Source organism: Engystomops pustulosus, chromosome 4 (assembly GCF_040894005.1).
Source record: "Engystomops pustulosus chromosome 4, aEngPut4.maternal, whole genome shotgun sequence".
NCBI classification, from domain to species: Eukaryota; Metazoa; Chordata; class Amphibia; order Anura; family Leptodactylidae; genus Engystomops; species Engystomops pustulosus.
This window is the reverse complement of record NC_092414.1, coordinates 184,345,386-184,367,385: the sequence shown is the minus strand read 5'-3', so window position 1 is coordinate 184,367,385 and position 22,000 is coordinate 184,345,386. Positions and strand designations below refer to the sequence as shown.

The 22,000-nt window shown below is 40.9% G+C and overlaps 1 protein-coding gene across 2 annotated transcripts in view; it reads right to left on the bottom strand.

Annotated features, from left to right (window-relative positions):
* Positions 1–357: 357 nt before the first annotated feature.
* The window catches only part of ADD2 (adducin 2), a 63,056-nt gene continuing 41,413 nt past the window's right edge, over positions 358–22,000 (bottom strand). For both annotated transcript variants that reach the window (XM_072148841.1, XM_072148842.1), the window contains exons 2-15: positions 19,947–20,173; positions 19,174–19,312; positions 18,641–18,792; positions 17,606–17,686; positions 17,331–17,480; positions 17,076–17,219; positions 16,717–16,815; positions 15,268–15,444; positions 13,739–13,987; positions 9,719–9,838; positions 8,990–9,079; positions 7,475–7,640; positions 6,358–6,474; positions 358–3,394 (exon numbers count right to left, since the gene is read on the bottom strand). In XM_072148841.1, coding sequence (XP_072004942.1) covers positions 3,123–3,394; positions 6,358–6,474; positions 7,475–7,640; positions 8,990–9,079; positions 9,719–9,838; positions 13,739–13,987; positions 15,268–15,444; positions 16,717–16,815; positions 17,076–17,219; positions 17,331–17,480; positions 17,606–17,686; positions 18,641–18,792; positions 19,174–19,312; positions 19,947–20,129 — 2,139 coding nt within the window. In that variant the 5' untranslated portion in view covers positions 20,130–20,173 and the 3' untranslated portion in view covers positions 358–3,122. The remainder of the gene's footprint in view (positions 3,395–6,357; positions 6,475–7,474; positions 7,641–8,989; positions 9,080–9,718; positions 9,839–13,738; positions 13,988–15,267; positions 15,445–16,716; positions 16,816–17,075; positions 17,220–17,330; positions 17,481–17,605; positions 17,687–18,640; positions 18,793–19,173; positions 19,313–19,946; positions 20,174–22,000) is intronic.

Here is a 22,000-nt window from a genome sequence, read left to right as displayed (position 1 = left end):
AACGAAAGAGTGTACTAAAGTTCTAAAGTAAGAGTGTACTAAAGTAAAGTAGTGTACTAAGTAAAGTAAAGTAAGAGTGTATTAAAGTAAAGTAAAATAGAGTATTAAGTAAAGTAAAGTAAGTGTGTACTAAAGTATCAAAGTAAGAGTGTACTCGAGTACTAAAGTAAGAGTGTACTAAAGTACTAAAGTAAGAGTGTACTAAAGTAAAGTAAGTGTACTAAAGTAAAGTAGTGTACTAAGTAAAGTAAAGTAAGAGTGTACTAAAGTACTGTGCAACCAGAAGTGTGTCATGGTGTAAGAGTTAGACTATCAGCACTAACAAATACAAGAAGAAAAAAAAGCTGACACCAAGGATGAACATCCCACCGTGAATTGAGTTTATTTTGCAGGTACAGCAGTCTCCAGTAGATGAACACAGCGAGAGGGGCCCGTGCAGTAAAAGAGAGATTATGTACATTGTCTTTAGATATCACAATAGCAAAGTCATGTCATCTGTGGAGGATTATATACAGAAAGGAGCGAGACACTAAAGAACACCATTGTTACGATTGTCAGACAAGTGGAATACAAGACACGATAATATCCTATTGGACTCATTCAGGCAAAGGGCGGGTGAAATTGCGCAAAGAGCTTGAATATTTAGCGACACGCTCAGCAGGGGACAGAGGAGGTGGAGAGCGGCTGAGCCACCAGCGTCTTATGAATAAGGCAGGACTAGACTAGTGAGTAGTAAGACCCCCCTGAGACATAGTCCTAGTTTATGGTAACGTATACACGCTTCTTCCCTTCACTCAAACCCATAACCAGCATCAATTCAGTCATTGGCAATAACCATGACACCCAGGCCGCACAATGCCTGGTACCAACCCCATCAACAAGCGCATATTGGGGTAGCCAGATTCCACAAAATGGTTGTCCATAATTGAGTACTAGGACCTACATTCAATCAATGGATCTCTTGTGATTTCTTTTGTGGCTCTCTAGCCATATGCCATAGGACCTAACAAGATAAAGTACCCAAGGTGCAGTCATAACCCCTGAATAGTGATATTGGCTTCTCTAAACCAGTGCATACAGTACTGCTAGTAAATATCCTTGCTATGAAATGTGAAAAAGCCAAGGTTTTACAAGCCACAGTCCCATGCATGGATCTGTATACGCAGAGCATAAATATGTGACGTAAACTTTGACGATTACAAAAACGCGTGCGTGTAGAACACTTTCGGTTTGGTCCCAAAAGCTACAAATTGATGGATACAAAGTGTATGTAAACAGCAGAGTAATCTGGATTATTAAGATCTCTCCTTACTATGCACCATACTTGTGTAGAGAGTTTCTACATACACACATGCACATACATACATACATACATGTATATATATATGCAACCACTGATGCACTATAATGTATGCTCTAATATGTTTCTGGAGTGAAAATATGGAATCATAGGGATGCTAGGAATAATAAAAACTTCAGAATGTGATGAAGATGGAGGTCCATAGTGGGGGACCAAGGTGGTAGTCAAATTACACCCTCCTGTATGGCGCTATATCTGTCCCCAGGACCAGCACGTTGGCATTTTCCTCTCTACACCCTTTATATGAGCCTTGAACAGTAATGCGGTCCCTTGCTCCTTGCGTTCTTGTCCATATTGTAAAAGGTTAATGGAATCAACCAAATCCATTCATTCTGCCACATAGTCTTCTTCAATGGTATGTCCTAGCCTTAAGAGGACCACATGAAAGCTTGTTGGCCACCTGAATTTTCCTTACCGAGCCACCACATAATGCAGCATTACATGGAGCACCCATGAGACCAAGAGTTGTTTGTGTACTGTGTGGTTTCCAAACTGGAGATTTTAATACACCGGCTTGAACTGTGAATGATTGTCAAATGAACTATCTATGTGTAGAATTTCCATTGCCGTGTTGGGCAGAACATGTTGCTGGAGGTTTGTGATCCTTCAATCTCTTAGGAATATTGAGAAGGTTAATCCGTTATGATATTCAGGACTTATTTTCACTTATTGCTTATATGAATATTAGGCTACCTCTGCTTAAAGGGATTGTAAACAGCAAAGTGATAAAATCCAGCATTACAGAGCTTTCCCTGTAAATACCATGTGAAGAGAAGATTACTTGCCTCAACTTATGCCAATGAAAACCACATCTTCTATGTCCGACCAGAGAAGTCTTCACACCATATGAGAAGATTAGCACTAGAAATAAGTGAGTTGACTTTGGTGGCCAATGACCTCATGTTACAATATACTCTGTTTACATGCAGATGATTGGCTGGGTGAAACTGAACTGCTGATTGGTTCTTAAGATTATGCTGTAACTTCCAGCTGGAGAGGGGAAAGATAGAGCTGCTCCAGTGTCTGAACTGTAACCGGACCTTGCCATGCTTCCGGGGGGCTGCAGAGAACACGCACATGAGATACTGATGTATTATAGGAAAACCTTTCCATGGGGTCTAGATTAGTCATCACACAAGTGGGGCTTGAGTTTTATTTTTTTCATCTTTATAACCCTTTTAAGTAAAAGTTCCTGTATGCCTAAGTGCTATGACCAAAGTAATCTATTGACATCACCATGAACAGAAAATATATAATAAATATAATAATAAAATGGTATCTGCTGCCCTACAGAAATCATAGAAGCGTGTGGTAGTGACTAGTTGATGATTATTATTGCGCCATTTTCATCAGGACAGACCCTCGGCAGCCATGTTGTAACACTTTCACATGACTAAAATAAACACGTTGCAATCTCAAATACTCCCCCCCAAAAAATATTTAAAAAGAAACACAAAACCAGTAATGTTGTTTGTCGATGGAGTCTGCGAAGAAGCCGGCTAAGGTGTGGAGGATTATAAAAATGTATTTTCTTGGTGAGTTAGACAGTTACCTGTCCCAAGAATCGGTGGACATGGTGTGCTGTATGGGCACAGGCATTACAAATCCCCTATAAAAGACACCTCAGGAATAAGCATCCCCTTTAAATTCTTGAGTCCATACTTAGCAGTAGTAGATGGAGCTCCCTTTACTTCCCCAGCCTGGAGAGCAAAGGAGCCTGTATACCACCTCATGTGACAGAACAGTTTCAAGAATCAGGAGATCAAGACTCTGCCTTCTCTTTTTCCTTCTTTTTCCCTTTCTTGAGGAATGACGGGGTGCGGAACTTCTTTTTCTTTTTTGAAGGTGATTTAGTGGGAGACCCTTCTGGAGAGGCATTGGGCACTGTCTCATTTTTCCCCTTGGGGGTTTCAGTGACTTTAGGAGGTGTCTCATCCGGAGGAGGTTGATCCTCCTCTTTGCCATTTAGCACCACAGCCGGTTGGACCTTCTCTTCTGTGGCTTCAGTAGATTCTGGAGCTGTCTCCTTTTTCTCTGTTATTTTAAAAAGAAATATACAACATGGAAAGGGCATTAATATTAACAAGGTCTGGGTATTGTAATATCAACAAGCAAACAATAGGGTCCATACAAAAATATGGTGGAAAGTTGTTCCAAGTTAAATCAAATCAAAAGACAAGGGGGAGCTGTCTGCGTCTGGAGCAAATAGATTTAATCACCAGAGGTGACTGTGGCCAATCTGTTTAACAGACTGCCTCAGGCGCTGGTCACAGCAGGGACAGCAGAGAGCTTCAAGAAGGGCCTAGATGCCTTTTTTCATCAAAATAACATTAATGTCCCTGTTATAATATAGAAATGTTTCCCTTACATCCCTTCCTCATCCAATCCCTTCCCTTCCTTGGTTGAACTTGATGGTCATATGTATTTTTTACAATAACAATTAACTATTTAACTATAAAATGAGGTATATTTAAAAAGTTAGGTGACGACCAATATGGCTTCCATCACAGCTCCTGCAGGAGTTCACATTTTGTTCTGACTCTGGAATAGGAAATTTGCCTTGGTGTATAGCTGTACAGGAGCAGGGTGTGTGTTACTGTATAAGAACACAGATAATAAAGCCCCACGGCTTGGTTGTAACCCAGGTTTAAGAAATGGCCAGAGGGGTAACCTACAAAATCTGTAACTATCCCTATAACTATAATGCATATAAAATCAAGTTATGCCCCAGAAATGACCATGAATGAGTCCATAAAAGACCATAAAGTTTCATTTCTATTCCTATAAACTTCCATTTGTCTGTCCTACAGTGTTAAGTCATCCAGGCATTATGTCTTTAGTCCACATGCAGAAACACATGATTATTATCATATTATCACATGACGCGCGTCACCGCATCATCAATCACCTGCAACCCAGACATTGCCATCCATCTCTTCGTCTGATGGAGCAAATAATGATGCAGTACAGCAAGAAACACTCTGTTAGAGATGCTACTTCAGGCCTGAAACGTTTAAAGAATTTGAAATGTCTCCCATAATGCAGCGGATGAAATAAATATTGGACATGTCACTAATTTTCTAAATAAATATATTGATGAGATGATTCTTTTGGGTCACCTTGGTAATGACTTCTCTTTTGAACCAGCTGACTTTACTTTTTACTAATTGATAGATTTGCTTTCTAATTACTAATAGATTTCAGCTTGTGTCATGACTTTCCATGATTTTTTGCACCTCTCATTCTTCATGTGCTTAATACTTTTGCACAAATAACAGCCAGATCACGGTCAGATTAGGAGTCTATGGCACCCGGTTACGGTGTGTGGTGCGCATGCTGTGTCTCACCGCACTGTGATCAAGGCGACTTTCAATGGAGAGGGGAGTGGTGAGTAGTGCTCACTCCCCCTCCTTTCTCCACCTGGCCGAATGCTTCACTGGCCCGGTCAAGCACACGACTGTGTGAATAAGGTCAAACGGCAGAAAAGAGCTCACCAGAATTGTGTTTGCAGCTCTGAGTGTTAATAGGTTTAACGTAACTCACTATTAACCTTATAAAAAGCCAGTAAATATTTGCAAAGTCACTTCCATTAAGTGTAACTTAATGTACAGAGGCAAAGATACACTTTATCACAATAAAAATATCCACAATTTCAAGCTTCATTTTCAAAGCAGGCAGCTATAAGTATACACAGCATGACTCTGAGTTAATAAGTGTTATTGCTGCTCCGGGTGTTAGATGAAAAGGAATGCATTAGTCATCTTGTGCCTGTGGCATTAGATACCACATTAATAACATGCATATAGGAGGAAAATGTAATGTCCATACTGTCCTCCAAATTACAGTGAAGAGGAAGGGGAGGTGCTGTTAGAAGGGGATGATATACTGAAATTTGGATTATTTGGGTACCAGGCAATGAGAAGAATTCTGATTATATTTACAATGTAACCAGTGTCGGGAATTGGATTAGATTTACAAAAGAAAAAGTAAGTATATATATAAAGATAGATAGGAGATAGATAGATAGATAGATAGATAGATAGATAGATAGATAGATAGATGATTAATAGATAATAGATAGATAGATAGATAGATGCATAGATAGATAGATAGGAGATAGATAGATGCATAGATAGATAGATATGAGATAGAGAGATAGATAGATAGATAGATAGATAAGAGATAGATAGATAGATAGATATATAGATAGGTAGGAGATAGATGAATAGATATTGTAGATATATACAATAAATAGATAGGAATGTAAATATATAACTAAAAGCTCTTGCTTTGCATGGCAACCAAATATTTGTGTTTTTAAAAAGGTGATTTTTTTTTTGGGGGGGTGGAGCAGAAGCATAAGGGTTGAAAAATCACAAGCCATGGCGTCTATACTTACTACAGAGACAGGTATTCAGAGTCTGAGGTGACCCCTGGCATGAGACAGCACATGGAAAGAGAAGGGAAACATTGTGGCCACACACACAACACAACACAATGACAACGTATGATCACAATGAGTACAGATAAAGCTGAGGGGGAAGAAAGGACAGAGGTAAAGATTGATTTCTGGAAGTAACAGTAATAGTAGGAATCTGTGTGTTCACATTAAGGCCACTATCACTTGGTCAGGATTTGTAAGCCAAAACCAGGAGTAGAACCTACAGAAAAGTAGATTGGAAATATTTGCAGCTCATACAGGTCCTTGAACCATTTCTGATTTTGGCTTAAAATACTGATGTAAAATACAGAAAGACCGAATGGATCTGGCCTGAGGCTGTATATTCTAGAGTGAGTCTACACCAACATCGGAGACTCAAGTGAAGCCCCCAACCGGCCTGCAGACTCTGGCCGCTTCTTTGTTGCTGGTATAATGTTCACCAAATTTGCCAATGTTATTGCCAATTTACTTGGCCTCTTGATTGAGTAATGTTGATTATAGCTGTCTGACTATGAGGCTTTACACATAAGTAGAGTGCATAAATTTAGAAACGTACCTTCAGAAGACTTGGAAGGAGACACGATCAGAGTTGTGTTCTTCGTTGGACTCCTTACAGGAGAAGTAGGAGGTGTCACTAGTGATGGTTGAGTTTCATCATCTGCTCCTTCTTTTTCTGTTCACAGAAATATTATATTAACATAGTAACAGTGTTAATATGTTGTACAATACTGTAGTAACACATGGGTGTGCTTAACTGCAGTGGGTGATAATGTGTAACATGTAAGTTCTGCTTATTAAAGGGAACCTGTCACCAGGGACCTTATTTTTACTAAAGACAGGTGGTTGCAGAAGCCCATTATACCTGCAGTGCAAAAATGCCTTGCCAAAAAAGCATTTGCATTACAATATAATTGTGTGTTATAACTTACTTTGCATCCTGACAAAATCCTGGGGTAGTCACAGGGGTTGGGCTTTGGTTTGGATGCATTTTCAAAAACAACATGTGACTTATGTTACTAACTCCTCAGATCTTAGCCCCACATTTGTGCTCCTGTACAGCTTGTCCCTCCCCCGCTGATGTCATCTCACCAGGCTGTGTCCTCTGTGAAGGAGCAGAAGGGAGGAGCTGTACAGGTGCACAAAGGTGGGGGCTAAGATCTGAGGAGTGAGCAGCACAGACAAGTCACATGTTGCTTTTTGAAATGCATCCAAACCAAGGCCAAGCCCCTGTGACTACACCAGGATTTTGTCAGGGTGCAAGGTGAGTTATAACACACAATTATACTATAATGCAAATTATTAGAAAAGGCAGAGAGGCATTTTTGCACTGCAGGTTTAATAAACTTCTGCAACCTGTCCTTAGTGAAAATGAGGTCCCTCATGACAGGTTCCCTTTAAAGTTTTTCTTTTTTTTTCTTCCAGTCCAACGGGAGCAGAAGGTTTGGAGAGAACTGCCACATGAACCAAAGGACCATCAGAAGAGTTGATTTGTTTTCCTATTTTTATACAAAAATCCCTTTTAAGGGCAGATGAAAATTCCAGTTATCAGTGATATGCAGACAAGTCAGCAGTCACATGGTTGAACTTGCTTTTATATCAGTATGTATGGTCTTTTCCATGCTATATATACATATAAGACTTGGTTGAATATAAAGTGGAAGACTTATACCCACCACCCACAGCGTGCTTCTTTCTTTCCACCTCTTTCTTATACTCTTCCAGCTCTTGGTCTGTTAGCTGACTAAAAGGGTTAGGCGGCTCTGGCTCTGGTGAGACCTCTTCTGCTGGCTGCTCCTTTAGTTCTGCCTCAGTCTTTGAAGCCAAATTACTGTCTGCAGACTTAATAAATCCATACAAATTATCTTATTAGCTCTGAATTTCCTTGTAGTCCACATATAAAATTTCCCTACAGACAATATGTTATGAATTAGAAAGCCCCTTTACAAGCCCTCCTTTTTAGGAACGAGCTGAAGCTGCGACGGATTACACACTGTCAATGATTATTTTACAAAATAAGTCCAAAATGCAGAGGTATTGCATGAAAAATTTTGTACATCCTTACATCTTCTATAGAAATTAAGATTGTAAGAAAATAACCAAATGTTATCGAATAATTGAACTTCAACAAGTGTGACCATTTCTATAAAAGCAGAAGATAAGGCAGTTTGCTGGTCAGGGTGTCTTGGCCAAAATGAGTACAAGCAAAGACATCGGCAATGATCTAATAGAAGTGATTGTTTCTGCCCAGGGTTATAATGCCATTTTTTAAAATTACGGTAGAGGTTTGTCATTCTACATTTAGAAAGATTACTCCCAAATCCAAAACAATGAAGAAAGTTCTAAAGGGTGGACACATTCCCCCCAAACAATTGTGGGTTTTCTGAAAGTGGTGTCAGGAAAAAATCTCTTTAGTCTTAAAGGAACATGGCAGCAGCTTAAGTTTGCAAAGTTTCATCTGAGATTTTGTGGACCTGGACACCATGAAGTCAGTGGGGCAGATGTACTTACCCGGTCCATTTGCTATCCAGCGGCGCGTTCTCTGCAGTGGATTCGGGTCCGGCCTGGATACACTATGGTAGTTCCTCCGATGTCCACCAGGTGGCGCTGCTGCGCTGAAGTCCGCTGAAATGCAAGTACACTGGCCTATTCCTGGTGAAGGTAAGTGCAAGCTCCGCGACACTTTTTGTTTTTTAAATTCGGCGGTTTTTCCGAATCCGTCGGGTTTTTGTTCAGCCACGCCCCCCAATTTCCGTCGCGTGCATGCCAGCGCCGATGCGCCAAAATCCGATTGCGTGCGCCAAAATCCCGGGGCAATACAGGGAAAATCGGCGCAAATCGGAAAAATTCGGGTAACACGTCGGGAAAACGCGAATCAGGCCCTTAGTAAATGACCCCCATTGAGTTGACCATGAACTCCTCTGTACACTGACAGTATTCTAGAGTTTTTTCTAAATTAAATATGAGGCAATCCATCCACCATCTACAAGTTGGCAGAAACTGGGTGATGCAACAGGACAAAGAATGCTGAATCCAGACCAATTGACATGCTGTGGGGTGACCTTAAGAGAGCTATGTAAAAATGATGGCCCAAAAATCTTTAGAAAAAAACTAAAGTAAAGTTGTAAAGAAAAGTGGGCTCAAATTCTTCCAGAATGATTTGAGAGACTACAAGCTGACCGTGTACCTACCGGACTCCTGCTCTTGTCTGTTATCACGCTGGCTAGTAACTGAGACTGAGGACCAGCAGACTTCACGTCTTGGCGATTCTGCTCCCGAATCTGTTGAGTAAATAGAAAACAAATATTTACTAGAGGAAATGTGGCAGCATCATCCATCTGGTATTTCGTATGTCAGTATTTTTTAAGGGGTTTTCCAAGATCTTGAAGAATTTGGGTCTTTACTTATTTTACAGATGATGGGTTTGTGCTTGTGGAACAGATGGTGACACCACTGATGTTGGGAATATTATGATCACACCCCATCTGAAAATCATCTGAACGCGCCGGAATACACCGAGGTGAAGGTAAGCTCTTCCCAAGCGACACATTTTCGGTTTTTAAATGCGGCGGTTTTTCCGAATACGTCGGGTTTTCGTTCGGCCACGCCCCCCGATTTCCGTTGCGTGCATGCCAGCGCCGATGCGCCACAATCCGATCGCGTGCGCCAAAATCCCAGGGCAATTCAGGTACAATCGGCGCAAATCGGAAATATTCGGGTAACACGTCGGGAAAACGCGAATCGGGCCCTTAGTAAATGACCCCCATTCTCTGCTTTGTATTCCACTTCAAAAGTGTCATGCAAAATAGGTCCTGGTCTGTAGTCTGACTTAAATCAGGTGTAGATGTGGCATCTGTCGGTTTGCTAAAGGAGCTCTTGTAAAAAATGATGTGGGTTGTATCTGAACTATATGGACCCACCTTGTTTCTGGTTTCTAAAACCTCTCGAGGATCAGTGAAGAGAGGTACAAACTGATTGGGGTTCTCTATACGGATGGGCATCCCGCTGCTTGGCTTTACCACTTCATCTGCTTTCATCCACTGTAAAATGTATGAGAGACAGAACAGATCATTGTGGCGCAAGTAATAAATTGTTGGTTTCACACAAGTGTAATCTAGGGACAGTTATGCAGTTGGGTCGGGACTAAGGGTGAAGACACACATGGCGTTTTTGGGCCGTTTTTGGGCCGTTTTTACTAAGTGCGTTTTCAGATTGTTAAAAACGCATGCGTTAAAAAACGCATCCGTTTTTTAAAAACGCATGCGTTTTTGAAAACGCATGCGTTTTTGTCCAGTTTTCATTGCGCAATTTCGGAAAAACTGACAAAAAAGCATGCGTTTTCAAAAAACGCACGCGTTTTTAAAAACGGATGCGTTTTTTAACGCATGCGTTTTTAACGATCTGAAAACGCACTTAGTAAAAACGGCCCAAAAACGGCCCAAAAACACCATGTGTGTCTTCACCCTTAGGGTCTTGGGACCTTACAATCAAACCTCTTTGTAAGACCATCCTAGACAACTATCCAATGTTCTAACGTGTTAAAAATCAAAGTGATATGTGGCTTGTAATGAGATCAGCAATTATCGCCATTACACCTAAAATACTTTCAATATCTTATATAATATTATATGATATAATTGTAATATCATACCTACTCATGTATTTAGGGGGAAAACCTAGACGACTTTCAGCGCCTATGTAGTAGCTCCCTTCCTCCATCGGCTTCAGGGATGCTCTGTGTAGGTGTCCAGCACTGCTGGCCGAAGACACTGTAAACCCCAACCTGAAGCTGGTGGAGCAAGGGAGCTGCTGCGCATGTGCTGAAAGTCGATGGCTTGTGACCTAACAGTCAGGGTGCATGGACACGTGGCAGTAACGCATCTGTTTTCAAACACAGTGGAACAGCTGAGGAGAGGAGATTTGCCAGATTTAGCTGTTAACATTATGTTTACAAAAGGAATGCAGTAACACAATGTTAACACACGTGTTAACATAGTATTAACAAACACATATGTTAACACATGTGTTTGTTAACACTAAGTTAACAGCCATGTAATCAGGCAAATCTCCTCTTCTCAGCTTTTCTGATACATTTGAAAATGCATGCGTCACTGCCACATGTGAATGCACCCTTGAAAAATCGCATGGGGTGTGTGTGTAGTGAGTGCTCTGGTGGGAAGGGGGGGTGGATAATTACAACTGCTGCCGGAACCTGGAGAGGCTCAGGTGATGCCCTCTGGAGCACTTACGGTTCATTAGCATATTTATAAGCTCTTTTTTTCAGAGAGTATAATAACTTATTACATGGACATATCCCACATCACAGTTATCCTAGAAATCTACTGCTTTAGTAAGAATTTCTGGTAAAGGTTATTTCCACTTTAGTTAACTTTTTTTTATTGTTTCAAAACATCAGTTTTCTAGAGTCTCCTGCCCCCAATTAATTGTATGTATTCCATGATTTTTTCAGACTGCAAAAAATCCGTTCTTGTGGATAAAAATTTACAGATTAGCACGTAAGCGATTGATAGGATGTAAGGGCTGTAGGATCAGGCTATAGTAGGGGTTACAGACCGTAACTATGATGATTCATGGGTAAGCATCAGGTCTGTATATACAACAGAAGAGATATAAAGGGATTGTCCAGCATTAAAATATCAATTACTTATTTTTGCAATAGGAACTTGTCAATGTCAGATTGTGAAGACACACAATGCAGCAAGTATTACCTTGTCCGGAACAATGGGCAGTGAACACTACAGGTCCAACACCTGGCACCCCTATCCAGGCGAGCTATAGAACGGCGTCCTCTCTGTCTCATGCAATAGAAAAGTATCCGTTTTTTTTGTTTTTTTTAGTAAGTGGGTTCTCCATGCAGTGTCTCACATCCAAGATGACATTAGGTGTGAACTATTCTTAAGTGGCAGGTCCTGCTTTGTAGCAGATAACTGTGCCCCTGATGCTGTCTCCAATCTTGCTGCAGGGAATGCTAACTGAGGCAAGAGGCTCAACTCGCCTCCTGGCAGGTGCACCCATGCCACCATCTATGCTTTCTGCTTACCGACCAGTGACCAGTGGAATATATAAAAGTAGTACCAGATATAACACATCTATAGGTTTCTTCCAGGTAGATACAGGATAAATAGGTGGACCTATATGTATAGCAGATGTTTGCTGAGCAGGGATGTGTGTGCACTATTTTCTAAAGGTCTGTTATTTCAGTTCCATCATTGACCTGAGAAAAGTGACTTGCGGTGCAGGTTTTAAGCCTACAGCATGTCAATAAGTACGGTAGATTTTTACCACTGATTTAACCTTTTACAATGAAATCCATTTGGTGCATTTTTTTAGTATATTTGATGTAGAGCTGCCCTGGCAAGACAAAAAGAGACCCAAAAAAGATATTTAAATATAATTTTGTGTATCTAGTAGGTTAGCGGTAGGACTGTGAATTTATTTTTATATTCCACGATAGTTGCATCTCCAGGTGCACTTGGGGCATATCCTTATACTGTTTTACAATACAATACGATAGCTCTTTATTGATCCTCTTGGAGGAATACATAGTGATCCGGTAGTTGTTACACACAGAGACAGGCTTAACATTACAGTTTCATACATACACTACGAGAGGCGCATTCTTACATATTACTAGTTCTTAATTGCAAACAAACAGTTACAGGACAGTACAGGTTAACAAGAGCACATGACATCACATAAGGTGAAACAATTACAGTATGAAATACAATAATGACAATAACAATAAATATTCCGTATTTTTCAGACTATAAGGTGCACAAAAAATCCTTTGATTTTCTCAGAAATCAAAGGTGCGCCTTATAGTCCAGTGCACCTTATATATGAACCATTCAAGGTGCTTAACAGCTGCCTTGAACTGTGCACAGATCTTCCACCTGCTGGTCATTCATCCTTATAATCAGGTGCACCTTATAATCCGATGCAACTTATATATGAACCTAGACTTTTAAGCAAGCATTTATTGATGGTGCGCCTTATAATCCGGTGCGCCTTACAGTCTGAAAAATACAGTAAGCTAGACAGACATGCATAGGGGGTAGTTCAGTAGAGTGCCGATGCTACGTTAACAGTGGTGTGCTGCTAATGGTTTGGCTTAAGCTGGCTGGTGCTGGCTACCACTAGATCCGTGGTACAGTGTTCCTTCTGACTTGCGGTAAGGCACTGGTTGCGAGGAGCACCTGAAAAGGCCACTATGCATTGCGGTGGCCATTATATTCAGGGGCAGATTAAGACTGGGCATTCGGAATTATAACCCCTACAAGTCCCCTTGGGGAATGGAGGATGTGTCCCTTTTCCCTGCTTTCAATCTCCGATTTCAAGTACTTTGGAAGACCTTCAAAGTCCTGAAATGGCTCTTGTGTACATGTTTATTAGAAACAGGAACAGATGTAGGAGAATTTCATGGGTGAAGGTCCTTCTGAGTATAACATTTTGTGGGTGGTTTGGGTGGCCATGGGCCCCCTTGTAGGCTTGGGCCCCAGGCTACCTACCAAACTGCCTATATTTTGATCCACTACTGATTATATTGTGTGGTGGTCAATTTGGGTTTGGGTGGTATTTTTACACTTTGGAGACTTAGGGGCAGGACTTTTGTATATACAGTATATATATCCTGGGACCTGGTCATCTCTGTTTCCATGAATTTTTTTAACCATATAAAATTATTTACACCAGATATTTTTGCTTTGTAACTTGGTAACGAAAAATTGTTGCAAAAAGAACAAAACTGAGCAGAAAAGTAACATTGTTCTATGTAGATCTACAAATACAACAGTGAGTTATCCACAGGGCAGCCACCTAGTGGTCAACATTGTCACAGCACTTTTTTTTTTTGTTACTCTTCTGTATGAGCCGCTTTACTCTACTAAGAATAACTCCCCTGCTGTCAGGTAGCTTCTCACCGTGGTCTTGCTCCTCTGGCTGCTCACATTCTCTTCTGCCACATTAACCCTTAGGTAAGTATTGGGCGTGTTCAGCCAGCGGGTCTTCTCCTTCTGCTGTTTTTGGGCATGTTGTCTTAATGTTGAAAGAGGGACTCCTTCTTCTTCAAAGACAAATGCAGTTACTGTGGCGGGGATCTCCACATCACTCTTGTGTCTCATCTTCTCTTGTACAAATGGGTGCCGGTATGAATAACCTGTACGATAACCCTATGGAATATGAATCACATTTTACTAAATATCATGCATTTGGGGTCGCATGTTTGAAATGATTGCATCCTTAATATTATTACAGGTTTCCATTTTTGTTAAAAAACGACCGACATATTATTTCAATAAAATAGGAACAAAACAATCACAGAATTAATGATGACCAATATAGAAAAGTTTGGTTATCGGTGCTTTTTCCAGCTTTTTGGTCTTAAAAGGGTTGTCCAATGACAACAAGTTAGCTCCTATTCACAGGGGGTCTTGTTGATGGTACCCCCACAGATAATAAGAAAGTGGGCCGTTGTACACCGGCTGAACCCCAAAAGGATGTAGCAGCCAGTCAGACATGCACCCTGAGACTCTAACAGACGCACATTCTCATGATCTGTGGGGGTCCCATCACTGAGCCCCTCACCAAACAGCAAGTTAGCTGCTATCCTGGCCCATAATAAATGCAGGTTTTGCTTCTGGGTTACTGGACTTGCCCCATGTATAGGGTGTCAGGATCAGGGGTAGTGGACTCACTGAACCACCGCGAGCGATGACGTAATCTAAGTGGCATCTGGTTTTCCCCAGAGCCCACCGGGTTGGACTTGCTTCAGCGGGATAACAGGGATAGCAGGTCGCTCCAGGCGCAACTTTACTCGCGGTGGTAGCAAAGCGAGGTACAGAATCGTAAGGCAGAGACATAGTCGGGTCAGGCGGAAGGTCAGGGCTGGAGGCAGAGGAGCGAAGTCAAGAACAGGAATTAAGGTTACAACGGGAAATCACTATAAACGCACAGGGTAACAGTAGGAAAGCTTTCTCAGAGGCAGACAGATCCAGCAGGGGACACAGGAAGGGGCGGGCAATTTATCAGGGCAGATGGCTGGCCAGTGCCAATCATTAAAATTACAAGCTATTGTTACTTGCCAATACCAGGACTCCTGTTCCTGTTCTCGGCTTCTCTGGTGTCATCACCATCACATGTTTTTGACACTACATCAACAGGTCCTGTGTGCTGCAGTGAGTGGCTGTTGTGATCAGATGTTATAGATGTCATGACAATAACATGTGTCAGTAGCTGCAGCAATCGCATACAATCAACATGATGTCACTAAAATGTAACCACTGAGCTAGCGATTAGCTGTGTGACATCACCGCTGTAGCCTGGGAAAAAAAGTCCCAGCCAGAGGAACGGGAGCAGCAGTGCTGGAATCAGCAACGGTGACAATAGTTTCTTAATTTAATACACTCAACCTCTGTAGAGTAGTTGGTGTCATTCATATTTGAAAACTTACCAAATTATCCATCATTCTCATCAAAGCCTCAAATTCATGTTCACCCAGCCTGCTCTTCTGCATGGGTCCAAACATGCTGCCGGCCCAGCCAACCGTGCCCACCTCATGCGGACGGTATTTTTCCCGATCTAGCAGGATGAGATTCTCCGGCCCACCAGCACTAGGCACAGCAGAAACCTAAAACACAAGGGTTGAAAAGCAAAATGATTCAAACTTATACTTTAACCAAAGAGCAATATTATATTTCTTACAATAATTTAATTCAATCTGACTTGACTAAAATTATGATTTAGTACAATGTGACATGGAATATCTTCATGAATGCCATATGACAAGGCTTGTTTCAGTTAAAGGGATATTCCCACGAAGACAAAGTTCTTTAATGTACTAAGGCCATAATTCCAACCTGTCTCTATCAGTCCTGGTGTTTACATTTTAGTTGTCCCTGGGTATGACCATAAACTCATGACTATGGCCAGTAAGATTCTGATTAGTTTCATCATTATTTCTGTGAGTCAGATACTAGTAGGGGGTTCAGAAACTAAATAAAAGTGTGGATAAACCCTATACACTGATAATCTAAGCACATTGTCAGCACCCAGCATCTTATAGCACAGAGGGATCATGAAGTGTATACTTAGAGAGTAGACACTCTGGAATTTTGCACTGACCATCACATGACTTATGTTCATTTGCCTTTGTAAAAGGGCCCTTACAGTACTGGAGTGTAAAGCTATACCTCTATTTGCTTCAATATACTATATCACATTGAAGCAGTACACTCCTTTAAACCTCTTTGTGTTTATGTAGAGTAGAAGTAGTTAACCTGTGTCTCAAAGTTGAACTAACATACCCAGAGATTGGCAGAGACCATTTACACTATAGAAGAAATATGTCATATTATCTTGTATTTTTGAGATATGGATATGTCATAAATACATGATAGATGCAGCTATCTCATATGTGAGATGATTTTTTGTGGCCCCCTTAGACCTGAATAGAGAGTCATTGCACATGCACGGCTAAATCTCCTTTGAGTCTAGCCAATGGAAATAAGGTTGGTTGATCTCAGATTTCAAGAGTGCTACAGGTCCCAGAGGTGAGTCCCACATCTTTCTTATCCTGTGAATGTGTCAAAAATACTATACATAAGAATACTCCTTTAGGCTGCATTCACGGACATGTCTGGTGCGCTGGAAAGGAGGCGGGGTGACTCCTCCCCTCTCCATAGAGATTCGCGGCGCACGGCCATGCACATGGGGGAAGATAGGACATGTCCTAGCTTTTCCCTGTGTACGGAGAAGTAAGTATCGCTCCGTGCACCTGTCTATGGGGGACTTATGTACGGCCGAAAGCTTGCGACCGTAGATACGTCCCCCATACATCCATGTGAATGAACCCTTAGTTCTCAGTTGAGATACAGTATTTACATCACAACATATACTCTACCTGGATTTCACAGGCCGCTTGCAGGTGAAAAATTTTATAAAAAGCTTCTTCTACTGATTCACCCAGAGCAACAACCCCATGATTCCTCAAGACAAGGACCTAGAATGTTAAAAAAAAACACAATTTGTCAAAGCAGATAAAATGTATGTATTGGCATATTATAGTAAAGGTAGCCAAAAACATTAGCCGAACATCAGCCGTGGTTGGTTGGATAAGCTCACCACAGTACCAAAGGATGTTCTCATCTAATAATGGGGTCTGTTTTCTATGAATTGATGAAAGGTTGGTCCTGAGAATAATTTTATTTGTTTGGATCAAAGAACTGATCATCTACATAGTGAAAAATGTTATGGACCAACCTTGCATGTTGGTCCCATACACTTCTGCAGTTCAATCCTGTCCTTTTCGTCTTCCATGTCCCCATTGAAATCATAATACACTACTTCTCCTGCCAGTAACGCATCATGTGAGATGGGTAGGAGGCCACATCTCATTGCCGATACCTACAACAAAGCAGAAGTATTTCTTTAGTAGGAGATCTCTGTGACCAGTAATGGTCCACCTTTTTCTTTAGGGAAGTATGTTTTTATACAATATCCCCCCACTGATCTCACCGCAGTAGTAGCTGCTGTATGGAGCTGAATGATACATTTCACATCTGGCCGTGCTGAGTAGATAGCTGAGTGAAGGCTGAAGTCTCTGGTATCTACTTCAAAGCTGGAGCTACCAACCTCTACCATCTCCCCTAAAATATTTACTTTCACCTGTGGAAGAAATTGCACAAGTATAAAAGAAATGACTGAGATGAAACATACATAGTCTTCCCCGTAATTTTTTCAGGTATTCTACAGCAGAGATATTGGCCCCATTTGGTTAGTTTAATACTTACTAGGATAGATGCGGACACTTCATTAGAAGCCACTCCACGCGGACTAATTAAGAAATGATCCTGTTCTTTATTAACCCTTATCTGGAATGAGAAAATGTTACATAACAGCATGAAATTAGAAAAAAATTAGAAAAAAGAAAACATAAACCCTATCGCCTCGGTGGTATATGTCACAGCTGCTCCTGCAACCCAAAAGCGCCGGCTTTCGGAGATTTAAAGGGCCAGAGTGCCGATAATTGTTCTGTTACATATCCAGTCGCTTCCCGTGTCCCCTGCCGAATCTTTGTGTCTCATAGCCTTAGAGAAAGCTGTGTCTGATGCCTTGTATTGTGTATTGTGAATTCCTGTTGTGCAACCTGTTCTGTTATTGACTCTGATCCTGTCCTGCCTGTGCTAGGTATAAGCCCTGGAGAGCTGTGTAATCATATGTAGCAGCAGTGCAGTGAAAAGTGAATTTTTAATCCAGGTTTGCAGCTTTCGCAAGTGCTCTAGGTGGTTCTTTCAGCCTGAAGAGCTTTCCGCTCTTTGCAATGAACTGTTTCACAGCCCCTCCCCTCTGCTCTGAGTGACTGCTGTAATTATTAATTCCCAAACCTGATACATTTCCGACTCATAGCAGAGGGGAGGGGCCGTAGAGCAGCAAAGTGCAGGGAGCAGAAAGCTCTTCAGGCTGAAAGACCCACCTAGAGCCCTTACAAGAGATGGATTTTAACTTCACTTTTCCAGTCCTGTCACTACTAACACACAAATGCATTGTTATAAAGCTCTCATGGGACAATACCTAACACTGCCTGAGGCTTGCATAACTGCTGACAGATTCCTTTTAAAAGGTTTGTACAATAGTCAATAAAATCACTAATCCATGGAATGATCATTAAAATATCAGTCCACTTCAAGTGCTACCCCTAGGACATTCTGTTACATCACTAAGGGACTAATTGATTTTTTTTGCTTATATTTGGAATGTTGAAGGAATGTGGGACCCGAGCAGTAAACACAAAATATAGAAAAAAATAAATTAAACCAGTTACTCACTGAAGCAAAAGTGCCATTAAGCTGTCCCCAGCCATAGAGGTCCATGAGTCTGTAGATGCTGGCGAGTTTACATCTCATTAGCCTTTCACCCTTTGCCAAAGGTACAGGGTCATTGCAGTGGAGGTCATTGATTGGCGCCACCATGGATGAGTCTGCAAAATGAAGCTTAGGTTTTCACACATGAAATACAGAAACAACAATGTTTTTAAGAATACTGTATTACACATGGTAAATCTATTAAACAATACAATTCCTTCTTCCATTTCTTTGACCTTGATGACTTCTCCTTAGGAAAGGTCATCATTATTAGATCATTTGGGGACAGATCCCTGATCCTGAGTCCCCACCGATCTGCTAGTTATATCCTATTCTGTGAATAGCTGATATCTCAGGGTGACTGGTGACTTTAAATCCTTTCCTGTAAATTTCCTCCACAAATGACGTTACCTTAAATAACTTTCAGCAACGTAATGACACTCACTATCGTCACCCTCCCTCTCCCAACTCCCTAGAGAGAAAGTGAAAGAACGTACTGACTGCACAGGTGGGGAAGACAGATGGTGCAGTGCTGGCCATGAAGTCAGCGATTTGCCTGAGAGCCCAGATATTGGAGGAGTTGTTTCCTTTCTTCATCTGTTCCTGAATTAAACTTTCTAGTTCCTCCCTGAAAGACTGAAAGTCAAGGGAACACATGTAAAAAGTGAAGATGAGAACAAAACAAGTACCGAAGCATAATATAGCATAATAAAATACCGCAAGATCGCCCTTTTTTCTCATTGTTAATTCATCATATAAAAAATCTAAATACATAGGGCCATATTCTGAAGAATCTGGTGAATAACCAAGTGAATTAGAAGGTAATGTCATGATTAAAAACATAAAGAGGGTTGACTTTTACAATGGAGGTAAAGTAAAAGTGTAATGGCTAGATATGATACATGCAGACCATGATAAAAAGCCTTTGGAGAAAGCACGTCAAGTCCTAACAGTCCTAGTTTGTTCATATCTTATTTTGGGTGGTGGAAGCCACTCAAAGAATTGGAAATAATCTAGAAGACTGACCGTGAAGCAAGGGATGGGAAATCATTTGTCGAGGAGAAACACTTAGGCTTGTTGTACTGGGTTCTAGAACTTAAAAAGCAGACTGGAGCCCTTCTTATTTATTGTAAAACCATTCGTTCTTCCACCGAGATGTTTGACCAGTAATATTTGGAAATCTCCATTGGATGAATCCGTAGAGCCTCACCATCCAATAACCAGAATATCTTAATACAACATGCATCATACTGATATATTTGACACGCACCGGGCTCTGTAAAATCATGGTAACACGTTTCTTCTGCTCCATGACATTGAAATCCTGCCTCAGGTCAGCTGCCATGTTCCGAATTCGCAGGTATTCTGGATCATTCTCTGTATATCGCTCAAAATATCTTGGTCCCTCTCCGGGAGGCGAGGTCACAGCCTCAGGGGTGGTTTGGTTGCTCATCTTTGTGGATTAGCTTTGTCCTTTGTCTCTACCACTCATGAGTCCTATGGGTTAAAAAGAAGACTGGTCAACATCTAATATCAAAAGTACTCATCACGCTGTAATAAATGATGCATGGTGATCTTACGAGCTAAATGACCAACCTGGACTGAACCCATAACATACATAGTAATATATTGGTTATTAAACAAACTGGATCAATACGAGATACATATATCACCCCCATAGATGCAAATTTATTATACATTTTATATTACTACCTGTAAAATAACACCTTAAAATATGTGATCAGGTCAATGGGATTAATGTAGGTATTGAAAGACTTTATCAAACCCTGTTTGATCTTGGCCGGTAAATTCAATTCTGGAATATTAAGGTAAACTTAAGATGAAATCCCCTCTTAATGCGGCACTACCTCAAACAGTGGTGTGTGTAAGACTATTACTACAATAAGCCAGAGGAAGCCTGTTAAGTAATTACAATTTATAATCTAGAAAATACTAGAAAATACATAACATCAGGCTGTAGGTAATGATGTTTAGGTAAGGTGTGCTCTGAAGGTAGCCTATATTTGGAACCAGGTAATTTACAGGGTGAACCTCTGGAAGTAATTACAATTTTAAAATGGTCTCCCAAATTAATTACACTTAAAAAATAAACAACACTCCATTTAATTCAATATGTACACTGTCATTCAAAGTATAATATAATGGCTGCCATGAATTATTAAAATAGATCAGGTTATAAATACAGAACCAGAACCAAGCTTGGTACAAAAATACAACACCAGAACCTTGGTCAATTCAGAAATTCAGCACCAGGACTGATTTTTGTACATAAATACGGCACCGGATTCAGGCTCCATACCTAGGTATAATATCACAAATGATTTTACATATTTGCAGAACAACCCTAATTTATATATATACACTACTTCTTGTAATTAACTCGTACTGTTCCGCTCACTAGTTAAAAAATAAACAACCCACCCTTTAACTCAATATGTACAGTGTCATTCAAAGTATAATACGACGGCGGTTCAATAAGTACCCGTGTTTGAAGACAGAGGGCGTTCCTGAGGGAAGTTGGTGTTATCATCGTGTGCTGCCATCTATCAAATGTCAGCAAAACAAGTTGCAGACTGATTGATTGGTTAGTTTGGATTTGGCAGCCATATGAGTAAGACGTGTTTCGTGATTATCGCTAAGATAGAAAAAGAGCGGTACCGTTCGGTAATTCGCTTTTTGTTTTTTGATGGTAAAAAATGTGAGGAGATAAAAGCAAAGTTGGGTGCTGTTTATGGGGACACTTCGCCATTTATGACCACAGTTAGATATTGGTTCAATAACGCACCAGCACAGTCATCCGGAATTGTCGCCACCAAACTGCATGACTTGCGTTATGAATTGCTGCCGCACCCTCCATATTTACCCGATCTGGCTCCCTGCGACTTTTTCTTGTTTCCTAACATGAAGAAATGGCTCGCGGAATTTTTTGTTTTAGCTCAAACGAGGAAGTCATCGCCGAGACAGAGGCGTATTTTGGAGAGTTCGACAAAACCTTTTATTTTGGAGGGGGTTAAAAAATGGCAGGAATGTTGGGAGAAGTGTATCTTTCTAAAAGGGGACTATCTTGAAAAATAAAAAGATTTTTTTAAAAAAATGGTGTCTTTATTTCTAACACGGGTACTTATTGAACCGCCCTCGTATTGTGCCTGACATGAATTCTAAAAATTGTGCACCAGAACTCAAACAGAAAGAGAGCACAAAAAAACAAAGTTCATACAGAAAAATAGCACCGAGCAACCTAGAACTGAGAATCCATATATGATACATGAACCAATCTCTGTAAATAAATACAGCACCAGTACC